This window comes from Pinus tabuliformis, chromosome 1_1, assembly GCF_031772625.1.
Source record: "Pinus tabuliformis cultivar Carrire ecotype Pingquan chromosome 1_1, CPIR1, whole genome shotgun sequence".
Lineage (NCBI taxonomy): Eukaryota > Viridiplantae > Streptophyta > Pinopsida > Pinales > Pinaceae > Pinus > Pinus tabuliformis.
The window spans coordinates 739682371-739705229 of NC_142297.1; the positions used below are offsets into that span (position 1 = coordinate 739682371).

At 39.4% G+C, this 22859-nt stretch overlaps 1 protein-coding gene across 1 annotated transcript; it reads left to right on the plus strand.

Annotated features, from left to right (window-relative positions):
- Positions 1 to 5277: 5277 nt before the first annotated feature.
- On the plus strand, positions 5278 to 9420 carry LOC149216085 (uncharacterized). Its single transcript, XM_089389816.1, has 3 exons — positions 5278 to 6882; positions 7453 to 9089; positions 9288 to 9420. Exons 1-3 carry the CDS (start codon positions 5278 to 5280, stop codon positions 9418 to 9420), a joined length of 3375 nt encoding a protein of 1124 aa, XP_089245942.1.
- The last annotated feature ends 13439 nt before the right edge of the window (positions 9421 to 22859 follow it).

The window sequence follows — 22859 nt, forward strand, 5'->3', positions numbered from 1 at the left end:
TCTGGAGGTTGATTTTGTCCAGTTGGAGTTGTACTCGATTGCGAAGAAATCACGACATTTTGAACCAAAGAGGTTGAAAAAAACCATACTGGTAAGCCAATGGTAAATCCTTGTAGGGATAATGTAGCCATATAATGAGCACCAATATTTTCGAAAGGAGGAAAAGGATTAGGATTCCCATCAAAAGGAATTCCTTGATCGGTGGACTCTGGATTTGTCGCCATATGTTTCAACCTAAGATCAACTAAGAAGTGAGCATGGAGGATGTTATCCGTGGTCAAATAATTTTATTTTAATCAAAGTAACATAACAAAACAAAAGATGGATAATCTAGGCAAAAGGTTTACCAAGCAACTATGAACTGAAGAATACCTCCCGCCGAACTGAGAAGTACGACCAAGCAATCTCCCCGAATGATGTGTTATGTGTATCGCAGTGTACAAGGCAGCCGACTCAGTTACCTAAGGATGGATAGAAATCAAGTTTTTTCCTCCCATATATACCTGAAAGTACGTGGAGGCCCAATCCGTATAAGCGTTGTTTAATGCAAAACCGCACAGTGAGAGCATTCCCATATACTTTATATACTATAACACCGCCCTATATACCCGAAGGTACGTGGACGAGCTACGATATACTCAGGTACGTGGAATGAGGTATCACACTTGGGATGTATTGCAGACAAGTTAGCGACATATGCTTTGTTTTACGACACCGGAACATGTCTCTAGCCTAGACCTCTAAATGTTTTTCGTTAAGTGATAATGCTCCATTAGGTTAATTCAGATAAATTTTAAGTTGATCTTCTTTATAATTTTCCTTTCAAGTTTCACCACGTGATGTATGTTTGCAATTCATAAAATGCAACTAATATCATAAGCATTATTTTCATTCAATTGAATAATGAAAACCTTAGCTAGTAGCGATAAAGCAATCAAATCTTTGACAAAGAGCAAAGAGCACATCTAGTGCAATTTCCCTAGCTATTCCTTTCAAGCATTAACAAACTACAATATGAACGATGCAAGTTTTTCTTTTCAAATCCCTTAATGTTATGATGAAAAAAAAAGGAAACTAATGCACATACAATCAATCAATTTTTTATGAGAACGAAGACTTTACGACAGTTCAGTTTTGAAGGAAAATAATACTTTTACGACACTTTCTTTCAAACAAAGATTAATCAAATATAATCTAACTTTGAATATGGATCTATAATGACAAAGAAAACGTTTAATAAACATTAATCAATCAAGTCAAATTAGGGTTGGAAAAGGAGATAAAAATTTGTTTTCTGAGACATGACACTCATTGATCAATCAACAAGCAATCAAATAGAGGGAAGTTGGTAAAAAACTCAATCCAAAGGTGAAAATTTTCCCTAAGGTGGATCAACGTAGGTCAAAGAGGGATGTACCTTAACTCATTCCTCATCCATTTTCGATCTCATAGGAGTTGATAAGTGAGGGAACCTTCTAGATTACTCCAAAAGATAAGAATATTCCCCAAACCCTATGTGAATTTCGCTCAATCTCACCCAGCGCAGGTGAAAGGAAGCCTAAGTGCTCTGCAGAGCACCCTAGAAATGGACTCAACTGCTCTACAACGCACCCTTTACATGGGCCTACCTGCTTTGGTCCCTCTAGAGGCCATTTCTGGATGTCTTCAAGTCATGAAATTGTCTTCGAAGGAGGCATTCAAAGGGGTGACTTGTTCAGGGCATGAAGCAACTAAAATTAGGGTTTGATAAGCCCTAAAACACTGATTTGGATGATGGGATTGATGTGCCCAAATGAATTTGTAACAAGATGGGGCAATTAGAATAGACTTATAATTCTATCCACAACTTGGGAAACTCTAACTGCAATTGCTTGTTGTCTATGAGGCTCTTCAAGACGATAGTTACTTCACAATATTTGATCATTTCTAGGTAGTCAAACAAAGTAGCATCATTATCCATTTTAATTATAGAAGAGGAATGCACTTCCTTCCAATTCATGTAACAAAGAAAATTTGGTCTCTTATCATGGGATTTTATTGGCATGATCTTCCTTAAGGGTGATTGGATTACACTTCTCTTCATTTCCACCTCAAAATAAAATAACATGTTCTCCTTTCCTTTCTTAAGGAGCTTAGCCTTTGTACTTTGTACGTTGTTCTATCAACTTCTGAGAAGCACCTTTCTGTATATTCGACTTAACACCATGACCACCTTCTTCTGCACATTTTCAACATACATTCGTTTGGTATTTTTGCACTAGGAAACGTGAGATTCTTCACGATTCAGTTGGTGGAGAACTTTGTGTGTATTCAAATGAAAAAAAAATGATTACATTTGGTGGGAACGAGCCCAAATAATCCATCATGTACTCATACATGATCCAGTCCATCACTCAGAACTGCTATGTCTGACCCCATTATTTTCCAGTAACCAGGCCCCGTCAATCTACTAGGCCGGGTGAATTTCTTATTATCTCTAAGAATGATGAAGAAAGATTATCTCTCCCCAACATCATTAGAAAAACATGCAAGATAACTACATCAATTTATACTGTTAATAGTTCTTTTCAAATTCAATGCAGGAAGAAACAACTATTCAAGTACTTGCTAAAAATCCAATTTTCTAAAAACAAGAGATGTGGACAGGCCAATAAAATTGGAGGGAACAACAAAAAAGAAATAATATGAACAAGATGGAACTTTTGTAGAAATTACATTGATCCATTAAACTATATATAAGCAAACTTAGCCTTATAATGATCATAATCTGATTAAAACTATTTCCTCTTCTAAAACTTCCAATCGACGGAGCTTCTTCTTATAGCATAGAGCTCTCTTCCATTGGATTGGATTTGGGATGCAGTTTTCCATGGGTTGGGACTGAACTAAGAGACCATTGTCCCCTAGATACCTCCCTCTCAAACTATCCAGATCATTCTATAGGAGCCACTATAATCCATGCAAGTGGGCTCCCATATTTTCCATGCTCACTCACTTTGTCCACACATATATTGGCCATATGCCATGTGTCCATCATGCACTCCATCTTGCACCCGTATGGGGAAAATAAGCCCATTGTGAAGGCCCATGACAACAAAAGCAATAGAACCTCTTCTCAACATGGAAATCCTTTATTGTTATCTCTCATGAAATAGTTATGTGTTCTCCCATAAGGATGAGGGTCTTGATCTCGGAACGGCCCTTAACCATGGTTAATCCCGCCGAACTAGTAGACCTGGACCCAAAACTGGAAGATATCCTCTCCATGTGGGGGAAGGATACCACTGTTCAAAACGTGGAACATTATTTTGGGGCTTACGAACTGTCAAGGTTGGAATCATTATCCTAGGCGGAAATTCCATCGTTTCTGCTTCAAGGCAAGGATTCTGGCAGAGAGGTTTTCAACTCCAGTTTATCGGCCTTCCCCAAGCAGGTGGGAAGAGAAAATGTGGCGGATGGGTCAAAAGAGGAAGGGTTTTCTTCTGATCCAAAGGGCAAAGCAGTTCCAACCCGGTTTGCGCCTTCAAAGGGTTTCGAAGATATAACACATTTGGGGCTTTCTTCTGGCTCTGGTCAATCAAGGGTTCCTGGGGGTTTTCCCACGCTCTCTAGGGTCTCTCTGCCAAGAGATTTCCCCTCACCAAAAGGAGGTTCTGCAGGAGGCTACGGTGACCTTTCAGTAGGGGAGCGGGAAGGTTTCGATGGATCGGCAGTTGGTCATTTACTTCCAGGGAATCTCGACACCGGCATCTCTGGCCAGCATCAGTCACAGCCGGAGATAGAACCACCTGTGGACTTAGCACAGACGAACCCAGAACAGACTGATGGGCGCGGGGGAACTAGGGCATCCGTGGAAGAGTTAAGAAGCAAAGGAGCGAAAAGGAAAACGCAAAGACCCATTGGATCTCAGGAGATTGAAGGTAATCTGGTCCTTGGGATGGAGGTTTCCATCGAAGAAACCCTAGCTGTTGCAGATTGTACCCTGGTCGGAAGAGCTAGAGGTAAGAAATTCACTTCGGAATTTCTTCAAGCATGGGGTGAGAATTGTTTTGTATCTGATAGACCATTACAGTTTGAAGCCCAATGCTTAGCGAAAGGATGGTTTAAGCTCAGTTTCATAGACAAGGAGTCGGCAGAATGGGTCTTTCATCGAAATTGGCACATAGGGAACATTCCTGTCTTGCTGAAGAAATGGACCCCCCTTTTTGATGCAATCAAAGAGAGAACGGATGAGTTCCCAGTTTGGGTGAGAGCTCCGGGTCTACCATCCTTTCTTTGGACAGAAGCTGTTTTCAAATCAATCGGGAATAGGCTGGGTGTTTTCTTGGAAGCAGATATGACATTCCTGGAGACGAAAAACAGAGCGATGGCCCGCTTGCTGGTACACCTCAACCCGAGCAGAGGTTTGGCTCAAAAAATCAATTTACAATACAAAGACTACGTGTTCGAGCAGCTATTAGACTACGAACACTTGCCGTTCAGGTGCCATCGCTGCCATGAGTATGGGCATCTGGCAAAAGACTGTCCGCAGCTTAGAAGAAGGAGACGCTTTCGGAGGACTACAGCTTACAGAGAAACTGTTCCAAACCCTTCTCAGACGCCTAAGGAGAAAGAAAATCCGGAGATGCAAGGCACAGAGGAAATGGAGATCGAGGAGACACCAAAGGATCCACTGGTTGAAGCTGTCCAAAATCTAGAGGTTGTTCAGGCCAATGACTCTCATCTGGCGGTAGCTGTGGAGGAGATCGCTAAAGAAGCGGAAGCTGTGGAGGAGATCGCCAAGGAAGCTACTGCAGATCAAACCCCTCGCGGCGAAGATGAAAAGGGTATGTGCTCAGGGATCCCTTTTTCTTCTCTTAACTCTCCTGAGCATGTTTTAGCTCCATTGCATGTTTCGTCTCCAAACAGTCCAATTCAAGTAAATAACACTAAAGAAAAAATGGAACATGTTTTGATCTCCCCGGATGTAGACACTATATCTGCGGCTTTACCGTCTCTTGATATAAACTGTGAAGAAAATTGGCCCCCCCTTTCTCAACCAGCATCTCGCACCCATTGCCCTTACAACCTGAGATCTTTGGGAGGGAAGCCTGGTACTCCGGGGGCTTTTGGAGGTTTGGGACAGTCCCCCTCTCAGTGCTGTACCAAAAACAAGAGAGGTAGGAAATCGGACATGTCCAAGGCCAAACTTAAAGCCAAGCTGGATGTTGCAGATGGCAAACAATATTCTATCCCCGGGGTTCTTAGAGCAGTGCAGCCCTCTGTTGGCGTTATTAAATGATCCTGACATCCTGGAATTGCAGAGGTTTGGCCAGCAAACCTAAAAAACTGGCCTTGAAAGAGTGGATCCTTAACTCAAAAGTTGATGTTATCTTTTTGCAAGAAACCCTAGGGAAGGCTTCTGAGATTGAACCTATGTTAAAAGCCCTTCTGCCAGGATGGAACTTTACTGCTATAGATTCATCTGGACACTCGGGGGGCCTTGCTATTGGAATCAAAGAAGGGCGAGTAAAGGTCATTAACCAATGGGGGATGAAACAAGTTATGGGAATGGAGGTTTTTTCTCCAGATTTCACCTTCCCCATCTCTTTAGTAAATATCTATGGGCCCTGTCAGGGCAGGGAACCCTTCTGGGACGATTTGATGACAAAATCTGTGTTGAAATCCTCCTTGCTGATTATGGGGGGTGATTTAAACTTCTCCATTGGCAGAGCAGAAGCATGGGGTCCATCAGCTAGAGAAGATCCCCTCTCAGCTTTCTTCCTTAATCTATTAACGGAAAACAACCTCATAGATCCTTCCCCGATCAAACTAAAGCCCACTTGGAGGAACCGAAGGATAGGGGAGGACCGGATCGCCAAAAGACTAGATCGTTTCCTGTTATCCGAGTCTTTAACCTCCAAAGCACCTATTCTCAGACAGTGGGTTGAGGAAATAGGGAATTCGGATCACTTCCCTGTTTTTTTGGAACTTACTTTTCCTCCCCCCAAACCTCCTGCCCCTTTTAAGTTCAATCCATCTTGGCTCCAAGACCCTTCTTACAGTAACCTGTTTAAGGAAACTTGGATTCACCCTGTTCACAATACAGGAGAGGATAAGTGCTTCTTGTTCATGGAGAATCTCAAAAGATTGAAGAAAGCTACAATCTCCTGGGCAAAGGACAGGAAACTGAAACAAAATGAAGAACTGAATAGAATCAGGGAGGAGCTGAAGCAGATGGAAAGCATTGAGGAAGATGGATATTCCTCGCAGGCCTCAAAGGATAGAATCCTTCATCTGGAGAAGCAGCAAAACAAAATCCTCTTGGACAAGGAAGAAGAATGGAGGCTTAAGAGTAGGGCAATTTGGCTAAAATCAGGGGATGAAAATACTAGTTTTTTCCATAACTTTGCCAAAGGCAGGAAATCTGCAAATACTATTTGGAGACTTAAAGATGAAGAAGGGAGGGAAGTCAACTCCTTTCCAGAGCTCTCTGGTTTAGGACAAAGACATTTCCAGAAAATTTTCTCTGATCCGGGAGAGGCTACCATTGCAGAAGTCATAAGAACAGCACAATGCTTTCCAAGATTCATTGAGGAGGATGAAGCAGAAGAACTTACAACTCCGGTATCCAAGGAGGAGGTTGAAGCAGCCATGAAGCTTATGGGCAAGGATAAAAGTCCAGGCCCTGATGGCTGGACCATAGAACTTTTTCTCCATTTTTTTGATCAAATAGGCTCCGAAATTACTGAGGTAGTAGAAGAGTCAAGACAGAAAGGAGAAGTCTACAGACCTTTCAATTCTACCTTTATTGCTCTCATACCTAAGAAGGATGATCCAGAGAGTTTTGAAGACTTCAGACCAATCTCACTGTGTAATTGCATTTACAAGATTATTGCAAAGGTTATTGCTCTCAGAATTGTCCCAATCCTGTCAAGAAATATATCAATGGAACAATTTGGTTTCCTGGATGGAAGACAAATTCATGAAGCCATTGGAGTAGCCCAGGAGGTTATTCATAGTGTCAGACTGAAGAAAAAGAAGGGAGCGGTACTCAAAATCGATCTCTCTAAAGCATATGACCGAATAAGCTGGCTCTACCTCCGGATGCTGCTAACTCATGTGGGCTTCAACTATTCTTTTATTAGCTGGATTATGGGCTGCATCTCAAATGTCAGTTTTGCAGTACTGATCAATGGAGCAGCTTCCTCATTTTTTAACAGCCAAAGAGGCCTCAGGCAAGGTTGTCCGCTATCTCCTCTCCTGTTTCTTCTTGTGGCAGAAGGGCTAAGCAGATTGATTCACAAAGCCAGAAGAGAGGAGAAGGTAAAAGGTATTGAGGTAGCAATTAATCTTTTCATCACTCATCTACTTTTTGTCGATGATATATTGATTTTCACCAATGGATCTTTCAATGAACTTAAGGAGTTAAAATGCATTTTCGATCTATTTCTGAAAGCTACTGGAATGCAGATAAACTCTAGGAAATCTCAAGTCTGTGTGGCAGATTTTGAAAGAAGAGAAAGGAATAGAATGGCTAATCTATTCCCTTTCCCCCTTCAGCCTCTGGACTCCCCTTTCAAATATCTGGGTTTTTGGTTAAAGCCAGCAGCATATAAAAAAGAGGACTGGAACTGGCTTATTGCAAAGATAGAAGCCAAAATTTCACACTGGAGCTTCAGGTGGCTCTCCAGAGCTGGCAGATTGACCCTTATCAAATCAGTTCTGTTAGCCATCCCAGTATACTGGGCTGCTTTGACTTGGATCCCCAAAGGAGTGATGGAGAAAATCAGAAGAATTTGTTGCAGATTTCTATGGGCAGGAACAAATGAGTCCTCGGTTTTACCCTGGGTAGCCTGGGACAAAGTGGCCAGACCAAAAGATTGGGGAGGATGGGGAATAAAAAGACTCCCTGAGTTCAGCCTCTCACTAGCAGCTAAATCAGGTTGGAGGTTAATAACTATGGAGAATCTATGGACAAGGGTGGTGAAAAGGAAGTACATTGATCCAGTCCCTTTGGAAGAATGGATTCGGAGTCAAGATAAGAAGATAAAGAATATTTCAGCCATCTGGAAGGCCACGGTGGAAGCCTTTTCAGTGATTGAGCAAGGATTAGCTTGGAAAGTGGGAGATGGAAGACAGATCAGAATTGGCAGAGATCCCTGGGTAGGATGCAATGAAGCTTTTGCCTTGTCACCAGGGTTTCTTAGACATCTTGACAGCATAGGAATTACCTCATTAAATCAGGTGGAGAAAGTTGGCCAATCTACCTTTTGGGGACAGGCTTGGCAGAGTGATGAAGACTTAGGAATAAATGTCAGATGGAAGAACGAGTGGGAGGCTTTCATCAAAGAATTGCAACGCTCAAATGTCAGGATAAAAGATGAACCAGATCGCTTGATGTGGGCTCAAGGCAAAACTGGGGACTATTCCCCAAAAGATGGATACACTTTCTTAATGGGAAAGAAGGGCTGGGGAGTACCAGACTGGTGGGCAAAAAACATATGGAAACTCAAATGCCCAGCAAAGGTCAGGCTCTTTCTATGGTGCATTTTAAAAAGGAAGGTCCCAACCTGGGAAATTTTACAAGCCAGGTTTCTAGTTGGGCCTGGGCGATGCCCTTTATGCAAGTCTGAAGAGGAAACCATCAGTCATCTTTTCACAACCTGTGCAGTCACAAAAAAGATATGGGAGGAGGTTACTGTCTTGCTCAAGGTTAAAGCTCAGTGGGGTCATGATCCTCTGGAAGAAGCCTGGAGGAAATGGTGGCAAAACTACCCGGAGGGGAACATGAGAAACTTGCCCCTTATCTTCTTTTGGGGAGTTTGGCTTGCTAGAAACAAAAGTCTGTTTCAAGACAAGGACACCCCTACTTCCGTCACTGCTATCAATGTTGCTGCTATATACTCTGCCATTCCGCCCCCTGAAGACAAAAATCCTAAAAATAATCAAAAGCCAATCAATATACAGGAGGGCATTCCGTGGGCTTTTTTTGATGGGGCATCCCAAAACAATAAGGCTGGAGCGGGCTTGTGCATCCACATAAATCCTGAACACTCTTTAAAAGCATCTGTAGGGCTGGGTACAGGCACAAATAACTATGCTGAATTGTCTGCTTTGCGCTATCTCTTATGCTGGCTTCTTCACAGAAATATCAACACAATACAAATCTTTGGGGACTCACTAAATGTCATAAAATGGGTCAATGGAAATGCATCTTGTCAAAATCAGATTTTGAAGACTCTTGTTGAAGAAATTTCTTTTTTAAAGGCATCTTTTAATAAGTTTACCATCTGCCACATTTACAGGGATAAAAATGAGGAAGCAGACCAGCTTTCTAAGGCTGGTCTACAACAGGATCTGGGCAGCTGGACAGTAGAAGAGATCAGACAGGGGCAGTCATACATCACACATCAGCCCCCTTATGCTCTGCCACAATGATCACAGCTCTTATATTATTTTTTGACAGCAGTCTTCTCGGCCATTTTTGTTGGTTTTATGTACACAGTCTCTACACATCATCTCACGGTCTCTATTTCTTTTTTCATGAGCTATATCTACAGCAAACAGACTTTCATATATGCAGTTTTATGTTTTCGTATAACTTAGACTCTTTATAATTTTTGTAAGGGGTTGTTTTCCTTCGTCGAAGGAGACCCCAGAGCCTGAATGTCATTTCAAGTGAGTTTTTATATGCCTCCAGCCGGGAGGAAGACTGTACATGTTTTTGTATAACAGCAGTAACAGCTCTCAATGAAGAAAAAAACAGCAAACAAACGAGTCATTTGATTGGCTCAAGACCTCATCAGAATGTAAAATTTTTATAGTTTCATAATAAAAAGTTTTGATTTTTTCTTCGGAAAAAAAAGGATGAGGGTCTTGAAGGTTTAATTAATTCTCTTGTTGCTCTTTCACTGTCTAGATTCTCTACTCTAAGGAGGTGTGTAGGGTTCTTTTTGTCAACATTACGATATGATGGGCACCCAAATCACCCATTTATCTTATTACAGATAGAGTGTAGTCCAAGCAAGATTTGAAATAGTTCCAACCCACCATATTCAAGCCTTGTTTCTAGTTCAAGAAGAATTAATAACTATCGCATAGGTAGAGCATCCTTAGTTCCAAGTTATTTGGAAAATTCAACTTCCACCCTTTAATGCCTACACTCACGTCTTCTAGTGCTACAACAAATTCTTCTACACCATCTTCAAGTTCATCAACATCAACATTTAAGATTACCACAAGTTAGAGGGTTTTCATCATTGATAGGGAAACTTGGACCTTTATAGGGAAAAGCAACTTGCAAAGGATCTCCCTCCCCTAAACTACAAGTATGTCTAACAAATGTTCCAATTTTTACTCTTAGCCTTCGACAAATATATGTGCAACTATATCAATTATAATTTATCACGTACAAGGGGCTTGTTCCCTACTTCAAGGCATAGGAGGGAGATGGCAAAGGACTATAGTTGTCATATTTCATCCCCAAACTTTTTTTTTAGGGTTTGTCAGATCATCAGAAAAGCATAAGTGTTATTCTTACAAATCCTAAAGCAAGTGTCACACAACATCATCCGACGATGGTGTTGTGTCAATTCACAAACCTGAAAGAAATAGAGTGAGTAAAAGAGCTCAAGCAACTTCAAAATTCTCAAGAAGATCAATATCCACATAAAATGTTTCAGGTGACCTTATGAACAAGAGGTCTTCAAATTCTATGAAGCAACAAATTATATGTCTCAAATATAAGTGAAGGTTAGTTGCATGAGTTCTTTAACTTTTTAATGACATTACAATGTGTCAAATTCATTTTTCAATGCTAAAATATTCTGCTTTTAGATAGTTACTTAATGGGGATGAATTTCAATGCTTTTGCGGCTAAGATACATATGTATGGCGTGTTAATTTTGTATGTCTCTAATTTGGTGCTCACTAGTTATTGTTCATTATTAAAAGCATTATAGTATTCGTTATATTAATGTTCATAGATAACTAAATACAAATGGGGGAGTGCTTAGGGATGTCCTCCTCTTTGGAAGATGTCCAAAACAATGTAGAATTGTATGCAAAATGAGGATAAACCCTCAATCATCTGGTTAGGAATGTCCTTAAAATAGTGTAAAGAGAGAAATTGAGGTCTTGATGAAAAGAGTAAGTTAGCTAAAACCACCATTTGGATCATTGAATATTAAATCACTATGAATCACCAATAAATCTCCAAAATAATTTGATTAAGGAAAAAAAATACAACATTTTGCAACAAAATTGATGATTTTGATGATGGTACATATCAAATCCCCTATATAATATTTCACAAAAAATTCAATGATAACACAACTATGATGTGCTTCATTGTTGCAATGAAAGGCGCTCTACAACCTAATATGGAAGAAATGTTGTTGTAATAGCCCTGGTTAAAAAAAAATCCATGTAAATAAAAAAATATAAGACCTCGGTCATGGGACACATGTTTCAAGTTTAAGGGTGGGAAAACATCCTAGTGTGGGTGTTCATTGGTTTATTATGGCAAAGGCAATAACAAGGGATTTGAAAATGCAAAATGGCATTTTGGCACATTTATTTATGAAAATAATGGAAATTAGAAGAAAAGGAAGGTGAAAGGTCACAAGTTGCATGTGAGGAGAAAAATGAAGGAAAATAATGGAAAATTTTAGAAAATTATATATTACGAAGCAATGGAACACATAAAATATTGCAGAAATATAAACACAGAAAACACATAAAACAAGAGAGACACAGATATACGTGGTTCACCCAGTTTGGGCTACATCCACGGAGAAACAGCCAGTCCTTCTTTTATTATATTATCTAGCAAACTGAAGAGATAAAACCTACAACAGATCCGCTGTAACACCCTCTTCGCTCTCAATCTCCTCTCTCTTCCTCACTCAGAATATAGATCTACATAAATGCAATACAATTCCCTCATATATAGTGAGGGGTTTCCTTCTAGGGCAAAAAACCCTAAATTAAACATAACTTCTACTATCAGATCATCCGCCTAATGAACGGCCCAGATTGACTTGAAATTACTAGACTTTTACAAACCAATTTTACATCTATTTTTAGCTTTAGGGGCGCTGACTCAAACCCCCGCCGGGGACCGCTAGCCCTTGGACCCCCCAGCCGGGGGGGATTAGCCCCCCGGGACCCCCGCGGGGGGGACAAGACCCCCCCCCCCCCCCCCCCCCCCCACACCCCCCCGCGTGGAGGGGTGTACAGTCTTCTTGGGGTATACATCCGACTATAACCTTTGAATACAGAAGGTAATTAGGCTCCACACCCAACAATCTCCCACTTGGAGACTGATTATAGCAACTCCACCACTGCTTCATTTGCTAGACAATGACTCCACTTTGGACTTGGCTATTTCTCATCTTCTTCATCATACTTGAAGACCAATTGAAACTGAGCAGATTCTCAGTTTCTCCCTGGTTACAACTTTTGTTAACATATCTGCAGGATTCTAGCTAGTGTGTATCTTTTCCAGCTTCAATTGTCCATCTTCCAATGTTGACCGTATGAAATAGTACTTGAGTTGTATATGTTTAGTCTTGGAATGAAATGCAGAGTTCTTTGCAAGATGTATGGCAATCTGGCTATCACTGTATAACCTGCCCAACTCCAGCTTTTTACCCAATTCATCCAGAAACCTTTGTAACCAAATCATTTCTTTACTAGCCTCTGTAGCAGCAACATACACTGCTTTTATTGTTGAAAGTGCAACAACACTTTGGATTTTTGAAACCCAACTGACAACTATTCCACCTACAATAAATACATATCCTGTAGTGTTCCTCCTATTATCTCTGTCACCTGCCATATCTGCATCAACATATCCCTATATAGCAATGTTTGAACCACCAAAGCATAATGCTTGATTTGTGGTACCTCCCAAATACCTGAGAATCCACTTCACTGCCATCCAATGTTCTTTTCCTGGATTGTTCATGTACCTGCTTACAACTCCCACTGCATGTGCAATACCAGGCCTTGTGCAGACCATTGCATACATTAAGCTTCCAACTACTGATGCATATGGAACTTTAGACATATGAGCCATTTCTTCCTGAGTCTTGGGACACACCTCCTTACTTAATTTGAAATGGCTAGCCAAAGGTATACCAACTGGTTTTGCATTCTGCATATTAAACATTTTCAACACTTTTTTTATGTACTCACTTTGAGGCAATGTTAATTTGCGATTTTTCCTGTCTCTAGTTATTCTCATACCAAGGATTTGTTTCGCAACACCCAAATCCTTCATTGCAAATGAGTTTTCCAATTTCCTTTTGAGCACATTTATTTCATGCATGTTAGAACCTGCAACAAGCATGTCATCTACATACAATAACAATATAATATAGCTACCATCATTTTGATTTTTGAGATAAACACAATGATCAGAGTGACACCTAGTATAACCTTGTTCAGACATAAACCTGTCAAATTTTAGATACCACTGCTTTGGAGCCTGTTTTAAGCCATACAAGCTCTTCTTCAACCTGCACACTAGTTTCTCCTTCCCTTTTACCTCATATCCTTGTGGTTGTTGCATATATATCTCTTCCTCCAAATCCCCATGGAGAAAGGTTATCTTTACATCTAACTGCTCAAGATGCAAACCTTTAGTTGCTACTAGACTTAGAATAGTTCTGATTGAACTCATTTTCACAACAGGAGAAAATATCTCATCAAAGTCTATACCCTTTTTCTGTGCAAACCCTTTTACCACAAGTCTAGCTTTATACCTTTTTCTACCTCCATCTTCTTCCTTCAACTTGTAAACCCATTTATTCTGCAATGCTGTTTTACCTGCAGGCAACCTGACTAAGTCCCAAGTCTGGTTATGTGCTAAGGAGTCCATCTCTTCTTTCATGGCTTGCTCCCACTTCTTCCTGATTTCTACCAGCACTTCTTCTTCATAACATTCTAGTTCACCAGAATCAGTCAACAATACATAATATAATGAAGGAGAGTATCGTTCAAGGGGTCTACTTATCCTAGTAGATCTTCTAACACCACTTTCAGGTGTTTGAAGTGCTTGTTGTTGTTGTGGTTGTTATTCTGGCTGTTGATCATTATGATTTTCAGGCACCATCACTTTTCTTGTGATATCGTCAAGCACTGTGTATTCTCTGTTTTTTTTTCCTGTTTCTTTTCCTACAATTGATTCTTATACAAGACCTTTTCATTGAATATTACATCTCTGCTCCTAATTATTTTGTGATTTTGATAATCATATAAGCGATAACCAAAATCATTAACACCATATCCAATAAAGGTACATTTCTTTGATTTTGCCTCAAGCTTTGTTCTATTATCTTTGTTAATGTGGACAAAGGCTTCACAACCAAAAGCCTTTAAAAATGAGTAGATTACCTCTTTACCTGTCCATGCCTCCTCTGAAATACCACCATCCAAGGAACTTGAAGGCCCTATGTTTATTAGATAAACAACAGTATCTACAGCATCTGCCCAAAATTATAAAGGCAATCCTGCATGCAATCTCATGCACCTTGCACGCTCCATTATTGTCATGTTCATCCTTTCTGACACACCATTTTCTTGTGGTGTTCCTGGAACTGTCTTCTCTCTGAATTCCATTCTCTGAACAGTACCTATCAAAATCTTTGCTACAATATTCACCTCCATTACCTGATCTGAGACACTTTAACCTTTTTCCTATCTCATTTTCAACCAAAGCTTTCCATTTCTTGAAAGTATCAAATATATCAGATTTATTTCAAATACAATAAATCCAGGTTTTTCTAGTTGCATCATCAATAAAAGTAACATAATAACGAGAGCCACCAAGAGATGATACCTGAGCAAGTCCCCATACATCTGTATGCACAAGCTCTAATTTTTCGCTCTTCTTTTCTTTACTAACTCTAAGGAATCTGACTCTCTTCTGTTTTCCATAAATACAATTCTCACAGAATTTTAAATCAACATGCTTCAAACTTGGCAACAAATTTCTTGAGTGAAGAATCTGCATCCCCTTCTCACTCATGTGCCCGAGCCTATGATGCCACAATGTCGTATCTTCTTCTGTAGAGGTTAAAGCATTAACAAAATTAGAAATACCATTGCATAAGTACAATGTACCAACCTTTTTCTCCTTTCGCTATTACCAGGGATCCTTTAGTGACCTTCCAGGTTTTATCTATGAAAGTAGTTACGCAACCTTCACCTCCTAACTGCCCTGTTGAAATCAGATTTTTCTTTAGATTTGGAACATGCCTTACCTCCTTCAATAGCCATTGATTTCCATTCTATTGTTTTATGAAAACTGTACCCATTCCAACGATTTTACAGGGTTTATCATCACCCAATCGAACCTGTCCAAAATCTCCTTGAACATAATCATGAAAATGTTTCTTATCAGGTGTGGCATGGAACGAGGCCCCTAAATCTACCACCTAGGCATCAATAATATTTTCTAATGAAAGAATCAAAGAATCTTGCAACACATCACCTGTTACATTCGCTTCATGAATTTTTTCTTACTGTGCGTCTCCTTCTTTTTCCTTCCGAGACTTGCAGTCTTTCTTCAGGTGTCCTTTCTTCCCGCATTTCCAGCACACTATCCCCGATCTGGACTTGGATCTGCGTTTTCTTGACTTACTGCGATATCCTGAGCTCTTTCCTCTTTCCATTTTTCTTCCCCTAGTCTCTGCAGTCAAAGCATTACCTGATGTCTCACCAGAGCTTTTCCGTCGCATTTCCTCGCTAAGGATTGCACCGACAACATCATCAAACTTTAAAGTACTAGATCCAGAGACAGAGTTACTAATGGCCATAGCTAAACCATTCCAACTTTCTGGCAATGAGCACAGAAATAACAGAGCCCTAACTTCATCATCAAAATTTACCCCTACAGAACTTAACTGACTTGTAATTGTATTAAAATCATTTAAATGGTCTGCAACAGATCCACCTTATGACATCTTCATATTAAATAAACGCTTCATAAGAAATACCTTATTTGAGGCCGAGGGTTTTTCATATAGTTTGGCCAGTGCCGACATTAAACCCTGTGTTGTTGTTTCCTTTGAAATATTAAATGCTACTGATGCCGCTAGGCACAACCATATTATTCCAAGTTCCTTTCTGTCAAGAATATCCCATTCTGTGTCTGTCATACTTGTCAGCTTCTTTGTCTTTCCGCTCAATGGTAGGTACAGATCTCTCTGATATAGATAATCTTCCATCTGCATCTTCCACAGCTGGTAGTTTTGGCCATTGAATTTTTCGACCCTAAACCTACCATCTTCTGCCATTGCTCCCACTCGAACCAGGAACCCTTCTCTCCTGTGAGTTTATCAGCCAAATAGACCTTCGGCTCTGATACCAGTTGTTAGAAAATTATATATTACGAAGCAATGGAACACATAAAATATTGCAGAAATATAAACACAAAAAACGCATAAAACAAGAGAGACACAAATATACGTGGTTCACATAGTTTGGGCTACATCCACAAAGAAATAGCCAGTCCTTCTTTTATTATATTATCCAACAAACTGAAGAGATACAACCTACAACAGATCCACTGTAACACCCTCTTCTCTCTCAATCTCCTCTCTCTTCCTCACTCAGAATACAGATCTACATAGACGCAATACAATTCCCTCATATATAGTGAGGGGCTACCTTCTAGGGAAAAAAAGGGTAAATTAAACATAAATTCTACCTGGGGTATACATCTGATTGTAATCTTTGAATACAAAAGATAATCAGGCTCCACACCCAACAGAAAATGAAGAAAATAGAGGCCTCATTGGAAAAAGGTTTTTCAAAGACTTTTGTTAGTTCAGTTTTGGAGCTCTCTCATTATTCTGTCTCTCTCATACTCTTGTACACTTAAAGTTTTCTTGGAGCACTCTTCGAGGAGTGTGGCATACTTGGAATTTTGGATCAAGAAAGGAAAAGAAGGTAAGGGGAAGAAAAGATCAAGCAAGGAAGAGTAGGATCAAGCAGCTACAACAAGATTCTTTACATGTATCAATTTGGATGTGTGATTTTCTTGCTAGATTTGACATGCATGGTATTGCATTTGGTTCTTTGCTGTCATGGCATGGGTTTAGCCAGGTGTGATAGTGTTTTTAGCCTGACCTTGTCATTTTCGGATAGCCATGGCATGATGGGGTTCTCATGTTTCGGTTGAGCTAGATTGTTGGATGGATTCGAAGCTGAGTGAGGTGGATATTCAAAATAAAGAACACATGGCCTAGTGATCCCTGAACTGGACTATGGATTTCACTAAAGCCACTGACCTAGTGACCCCTGAACTGAACTGTGGGTTGCAGTAAAGCTAGGTATTGTGTGCCACGAAGGGCCTAGGAATCCTCGACCAGTTAATGGTGTGATATATGGTAAAGCCTAGAGGTGGTTTCCCTTGATTAGGCCTAGGAATCTTTGCTGGAGAATAGCAGGATATACGGTAAAGCCTAGAGGTTGGAGTCTCGGTTTAGGGCCTAGTGATCCCTTTGATCAGACTGTGGATTGTAGTAAAGCCTACGAGACTAGGAGACATGAAAATTCTTCACGATGTAGGTGGAGAAATCCAGTGGCATCCTTGCTTGCTTTTGCCTAGTGATCTAGTGGAGATCATGGTAAATCATGTTATTACATGTTTATTGTTTTGGCCTAGTGATCTGGTGTGGATTGCGGTAAAGCCTGACTTATATTGATGACGGTGAGGTGGTTTAGCCTTAGGATGCCATGGTTGGTTATTTTGGTTTGAGTCCCACATTCATGCTTGGAATATGGCACGTGGGTGAATGTATGAAGAGAGAATTGGCTCAGCCATTCTATGGTCGGATGGAACGTGGTAGTCCCATCCTGGGTTGGCTTTTGCATTCATTAATAAGAGGTTCTTTCCTTGACGTATTATGTGTAAATGTGTTGGTTTATATGTGGATTCTATGGTTGATGTATCCTTGATATTTCTATTGTTATTATGTTGGGTATAAGCATGTTTTATGACAGTGGTGATGTATGGCTCTCCTCATGTTTTGATATGTAATGAATGAATAATGTATATATGACCTAATAGATGATAATGCAATTAATGATATAAGGGAACAATGCTTCTTAGTGATTCACAAATACATATGAGACCCCTATGCTCATATCTATTGTTTACACCTGTAGATTACATATTTGTGACATGTTTGATGAAATCTCTGTCATGGCTAGTAGGGGTCCAATCTAGACCTTGTCCTTATTTTTTTGCAAATGCATCATTTTTATGTTGTGTAAATTCATTTCTGAAAGTTTCATTGATTTCTGGGTAGTGACTTGGGCTTTGGGCCTGAAAAAGTGGCTCAAATCCTAGAGACGTAGGCACAACAATGGGCAGAAAAGTCCCTGGACGCATGCATACCGATGTTGTAGGAGCCTTTGGAGCCTCCTGGATGCATGATTTCTCATATCAAGGGCATGTTTGGGGGTTTCGTGGTCTAAAACTTCATTTGGTCTCAGCGGCTGGGTACGCGAGTGGTTGGGTTGGCTCCTAGGAGTCATGGTTTTAACATGGAGGATCTGTGTGGTATGTTTTTGTCAATTCCACTTCCTTAAGGTCACCTAGGAGGTTGAATCTCATTATAGTGGCCTCTTGTTGCACATTTACCCCGGTTGGCCGGTTACTTGGGTAGATGTGGGATGAGGGTGTTACAGAGTGGTATCAGAGCATGGTTCACCCATTGGACTCGATGGGCGGTGTGTTGGTCATGCATTCATGTTGGCTGCATATGCGTTCCTTATGCTTGTAGTCCATGTGCTCGTTGCATTTTCATGGTGTTGATCATGGTTGTAGTGATATCTCCATGTGAAGGTTGATGGTGTTGTTGTGGGATGTGTCATCATGAGTGTATGGTTGTATATGCATTTGTTATGCATGTCAATTCCCATATGTTATTATGCATGCATTGTCATCGTTATAGTTATGCATGTATAATAGGTCAAACATGCATTGTGAGGTCATTATATGAATTTTAGGTCATCATGATGTTATTGGTATGTTATGATGTTAATGTGCTGGCTAAGATAGAGCGGGAGATGCAGATCATTAAAGTGAAGTTGCAACAATGGACTGTGGGGTAAGAGCAGATCGTCATACAAGTTTGTATGGTGGGAATACATGCATGTGGTTAATGGTTGTTATAAGAATTAGGTTACTTTTATAATTGCCATTTTATTGTTGTTATGGTTACATGTATGATGAATTCTAGTTGATTAGTGTAGTCATATGCACATGTGGCATATAGTCATGAATGATAGTAACCTATTGTTGTATGCATTATGGGCATATGCATGATGGTTTTGTTTATTGCATTGAAGATATTTATGTTACAAGTATCATGATAAAATAGATTGATTTATGTCGATGATTAGGGTTATGGTATTCAGGTATGAGTCGACATATTTGTGATATTTTGTTGTACTAATATAGACTGATGGTGCATATGTGATTGCTATGCATGAACGACAAATGTTTATGAGTTTATGATGTGAAAATGTTAGTTAGTTACTGTTATGGATATCATGATCTTATTTTTGTTTGAGATGATGTGTTGTGAAGTTATATCGTGCTAACTAGATTGATTTTTTAGACAAGATAGCCTCCCCGGAGATACATTAAGGTATGAGCTTGCTTATGTCGTCTACTTTGTGCTTGAGTGTTTGATTATATCATCTATTTGGTGTTTGAGTGTTGGTGTTTATTATGTTGTCTAGTTGATTTATCTAACATGGTACATTATAGTCTGTTTGAATGTTTGATAAATTGCATGATATGAGTATATGTCTGTAAGATTGCATGAAGAAATGATCTTGTTTTAAGATGGTGGTTCTAACACATATGTGTTAAGACAACTGATATGTACTTGAGTGTAAGTAGGTGATAGTTGTAGCATTATGTATTATGACCGATGAACGTGAGTTGATTTTTGAGTATGACATGGTTGTTAGACTTGGTAAAGGTTGATTTCAAATTAATATACTTGATGCCTCGATCTTTGGAACGTGAAACTGACATGTGTGAATAGTTGCAAGGCAACATGCTTGGTAATATCTTGACAAGGTAAGCTAACTAGTATATTGTTATATTTATTTATGCATCGACGATTATTTGTTTATGGTAGTATAATGCACGGGATTACATGAGATACTGCTATGAGATCTTGAAGAAGGTTTGAGCTGAGATTTCCCTTGGAAGCACTGGGAACCCATGGGGATGGAGTCATGGTGGCTATTGCTAGTCTCGTTCTTTTGGTCTTTTGTGATTTGTTGAGCTTGATTTTCGGTTTTGTATATGTCTGGTGCAAGGCCTTTCCACTTTGTTGTGGTGTCATGTTGTTATTGGTTTTCATGGTCTTCTTCTTGTTTGTTCTTGTTCTTGCCTTTTATGCTTTGAGAGTCTTGGGAATTGGTTGGGAAAAGAAGAAATTTGATGGAGCTCTAGGAGAGATGTGTGGAACCCAATAGGTAATTAAGGACTCAGATGGAGTTGTGCATGTGTAAGGGAAACTAAAGGTAAGAGTATGACAATCAACTAAGTTGGTTGGGTCCATTAGTGTAAATGGATGGTGGCAAGACAATCTGAGAAAGCTAACATGAAATGCAAAGTTAATGGATGTGAGGCATCCGGTGCTTTAGCTATGTTGCGAACAATTGTTCTTAATGTTGTGTATGGTGTGCATAGATAAAGGGATTTCTCTTAACCTTGACCTTATGCTATCTAGTAATTATGTTATGATCATGATTATGATGATGTTTATATATGTATGTATGTATGTCGTTGTGTGACAAGATCATGAAATTTTTATGTTGATGTTTATATGTATGTGTGTGTGTCTATATATATATATATATACCGTTGTCTGACAAGGTCATCATGAATCATTCTTGCAAACGAATGATTGCTTATAAGGTTGAATGACATGGAGATATTCTTGGTTCATGAGGAATCAAGTGGGAAGAGTAGCCTAACGGATCTATGAGGTCAATATCATGTAGACATGAGTTGATATTATGCGATTATACTATGTTTATGTTATGGACATGCTATACTGAGGGATACATCATCATAATGAAAGAAGTATGATCTTTGTCACGGTAGGAGAAGCATGGATGGCAAAGAGACACTAGAAGAAAGGTTTCCTGGTAGAGATAGTGTGGTTTTGGATGTGTAGTACTACTATTGTGTATATGTTGTGCGTGTTGTATATTCAATGATTATACCTATGGTGATGTGTACATGTACCATATGTTGTATTGTGTACATATGATGTTGTGTACCTATTGTTTGTATGGTGTTGTGTGTACATTTCATATGCAGTGTTGGATATAGATGGTGTTATGTACATGTTAGACATGCAGTGTTGTGTACATATTGTACTGAGCGCATGATGGATATGCGGTGTTGTATGCATATGGTGTTGTGCGCATGTTAGATATGCAGTGTGTGTACATAGGGTGCTATGTACATGTTGTATATGCAACGCTATGTACATATGGTGTTGTGTGCATGTTGTATGTGTGGTGCTATGTGTTATCACTCTGTGATTTTCCTAGGCTAAGGAAGAAAACTACAAAGGTAACCACAAAACCACTTTTAAAGATGGGATCTAGCCCTTCCAGCTTCAAAGAGGGATCTCTATATATGATTTAGATTTTTGATTCAGAGTTTAGTCTAGTTATTTAAGTTCGAGATGGGTTTTTCAAAGTTTCGGTTGAAAGATGCAGGAAAATTCCATTGGGCATGGAGTCATGAACCTTTGGGTAATCAATCACAAAATGACAGAGCAACTGTAACTGGGAAGGATAGGAAAAATTTTGGATCTCTTAGAGTATCTATGGGGTGAATAGGATGAATATGATTTGATTTCAATTAAATATAGAGCATACTAGGATGAATTTTATATTTAACATCAGAAAGAAAACATGGATATTGCTAACAAGCCAGAGCAGAGTACACTTAAGAAAATTCGGCCCTTAATCTTCTTGCAACAATAAAGAGGGAAAAACATATGGAAATTGAGAAAATAAACAATTTAACATAAGAAGCACATCACCAATTGTCTGACATGGGAATCTTGGAATAAAAATCTTTGTATTTATGTAAATTGATCACTTTGAGTCTAATCCATGACTTACATCAATGCAAATCCCTTTTCTTCATACAAGTTCCAACCTTGTTTACATCTTCAGAAACATTTTATGTAGTGTTTTACATAACAATTTTACAAAATAATATTCATTACATAATTACAAAACAAAGATATTTTTAGTATCTCCCAAGTTCATGTATGCAAAAATAAACTTTAAAATATATTTTGTATTTCCTAGAATAAATATAGTAAAATATGCTTGCATTCAGGCAAAAGAAGTATTTGGCTAATTGCTTCCCTTGAAAGTAAAACAAGTCCCTAACTGAAGTTTTAACCTTTATGCTATCATAACAGGCCCCTCTGCAATAATTCATCAAAACTACTCCTTTGCTCTTCTCAATTCTGTTGGAAAATCATTAGCCTCTAAATCGAAAAATTGGTTCAATATTTCCGATCCTCTGCCATTAAAGCTAGAGTGGTTCTAGTTATTCTCATAGAGATTTATTGACTGTGCATTTCAAACCATTATTCCTCTCTTTTCTTCATTTAAACAATTGTCGACCCATACATCTGTTGACACTTATGCATGGTTTATTAGAGAAGTTCCACATCACTACCAATGCACTGATACTTCTCTGTCCCTTATACTGTGTTCCTTTGGCGTTTAGTTTGTTATACGACCTGGCTTCTTATCGCCATATCAGAGTAATGCAATCATAGTTTTAGTCGTGTGCCGCT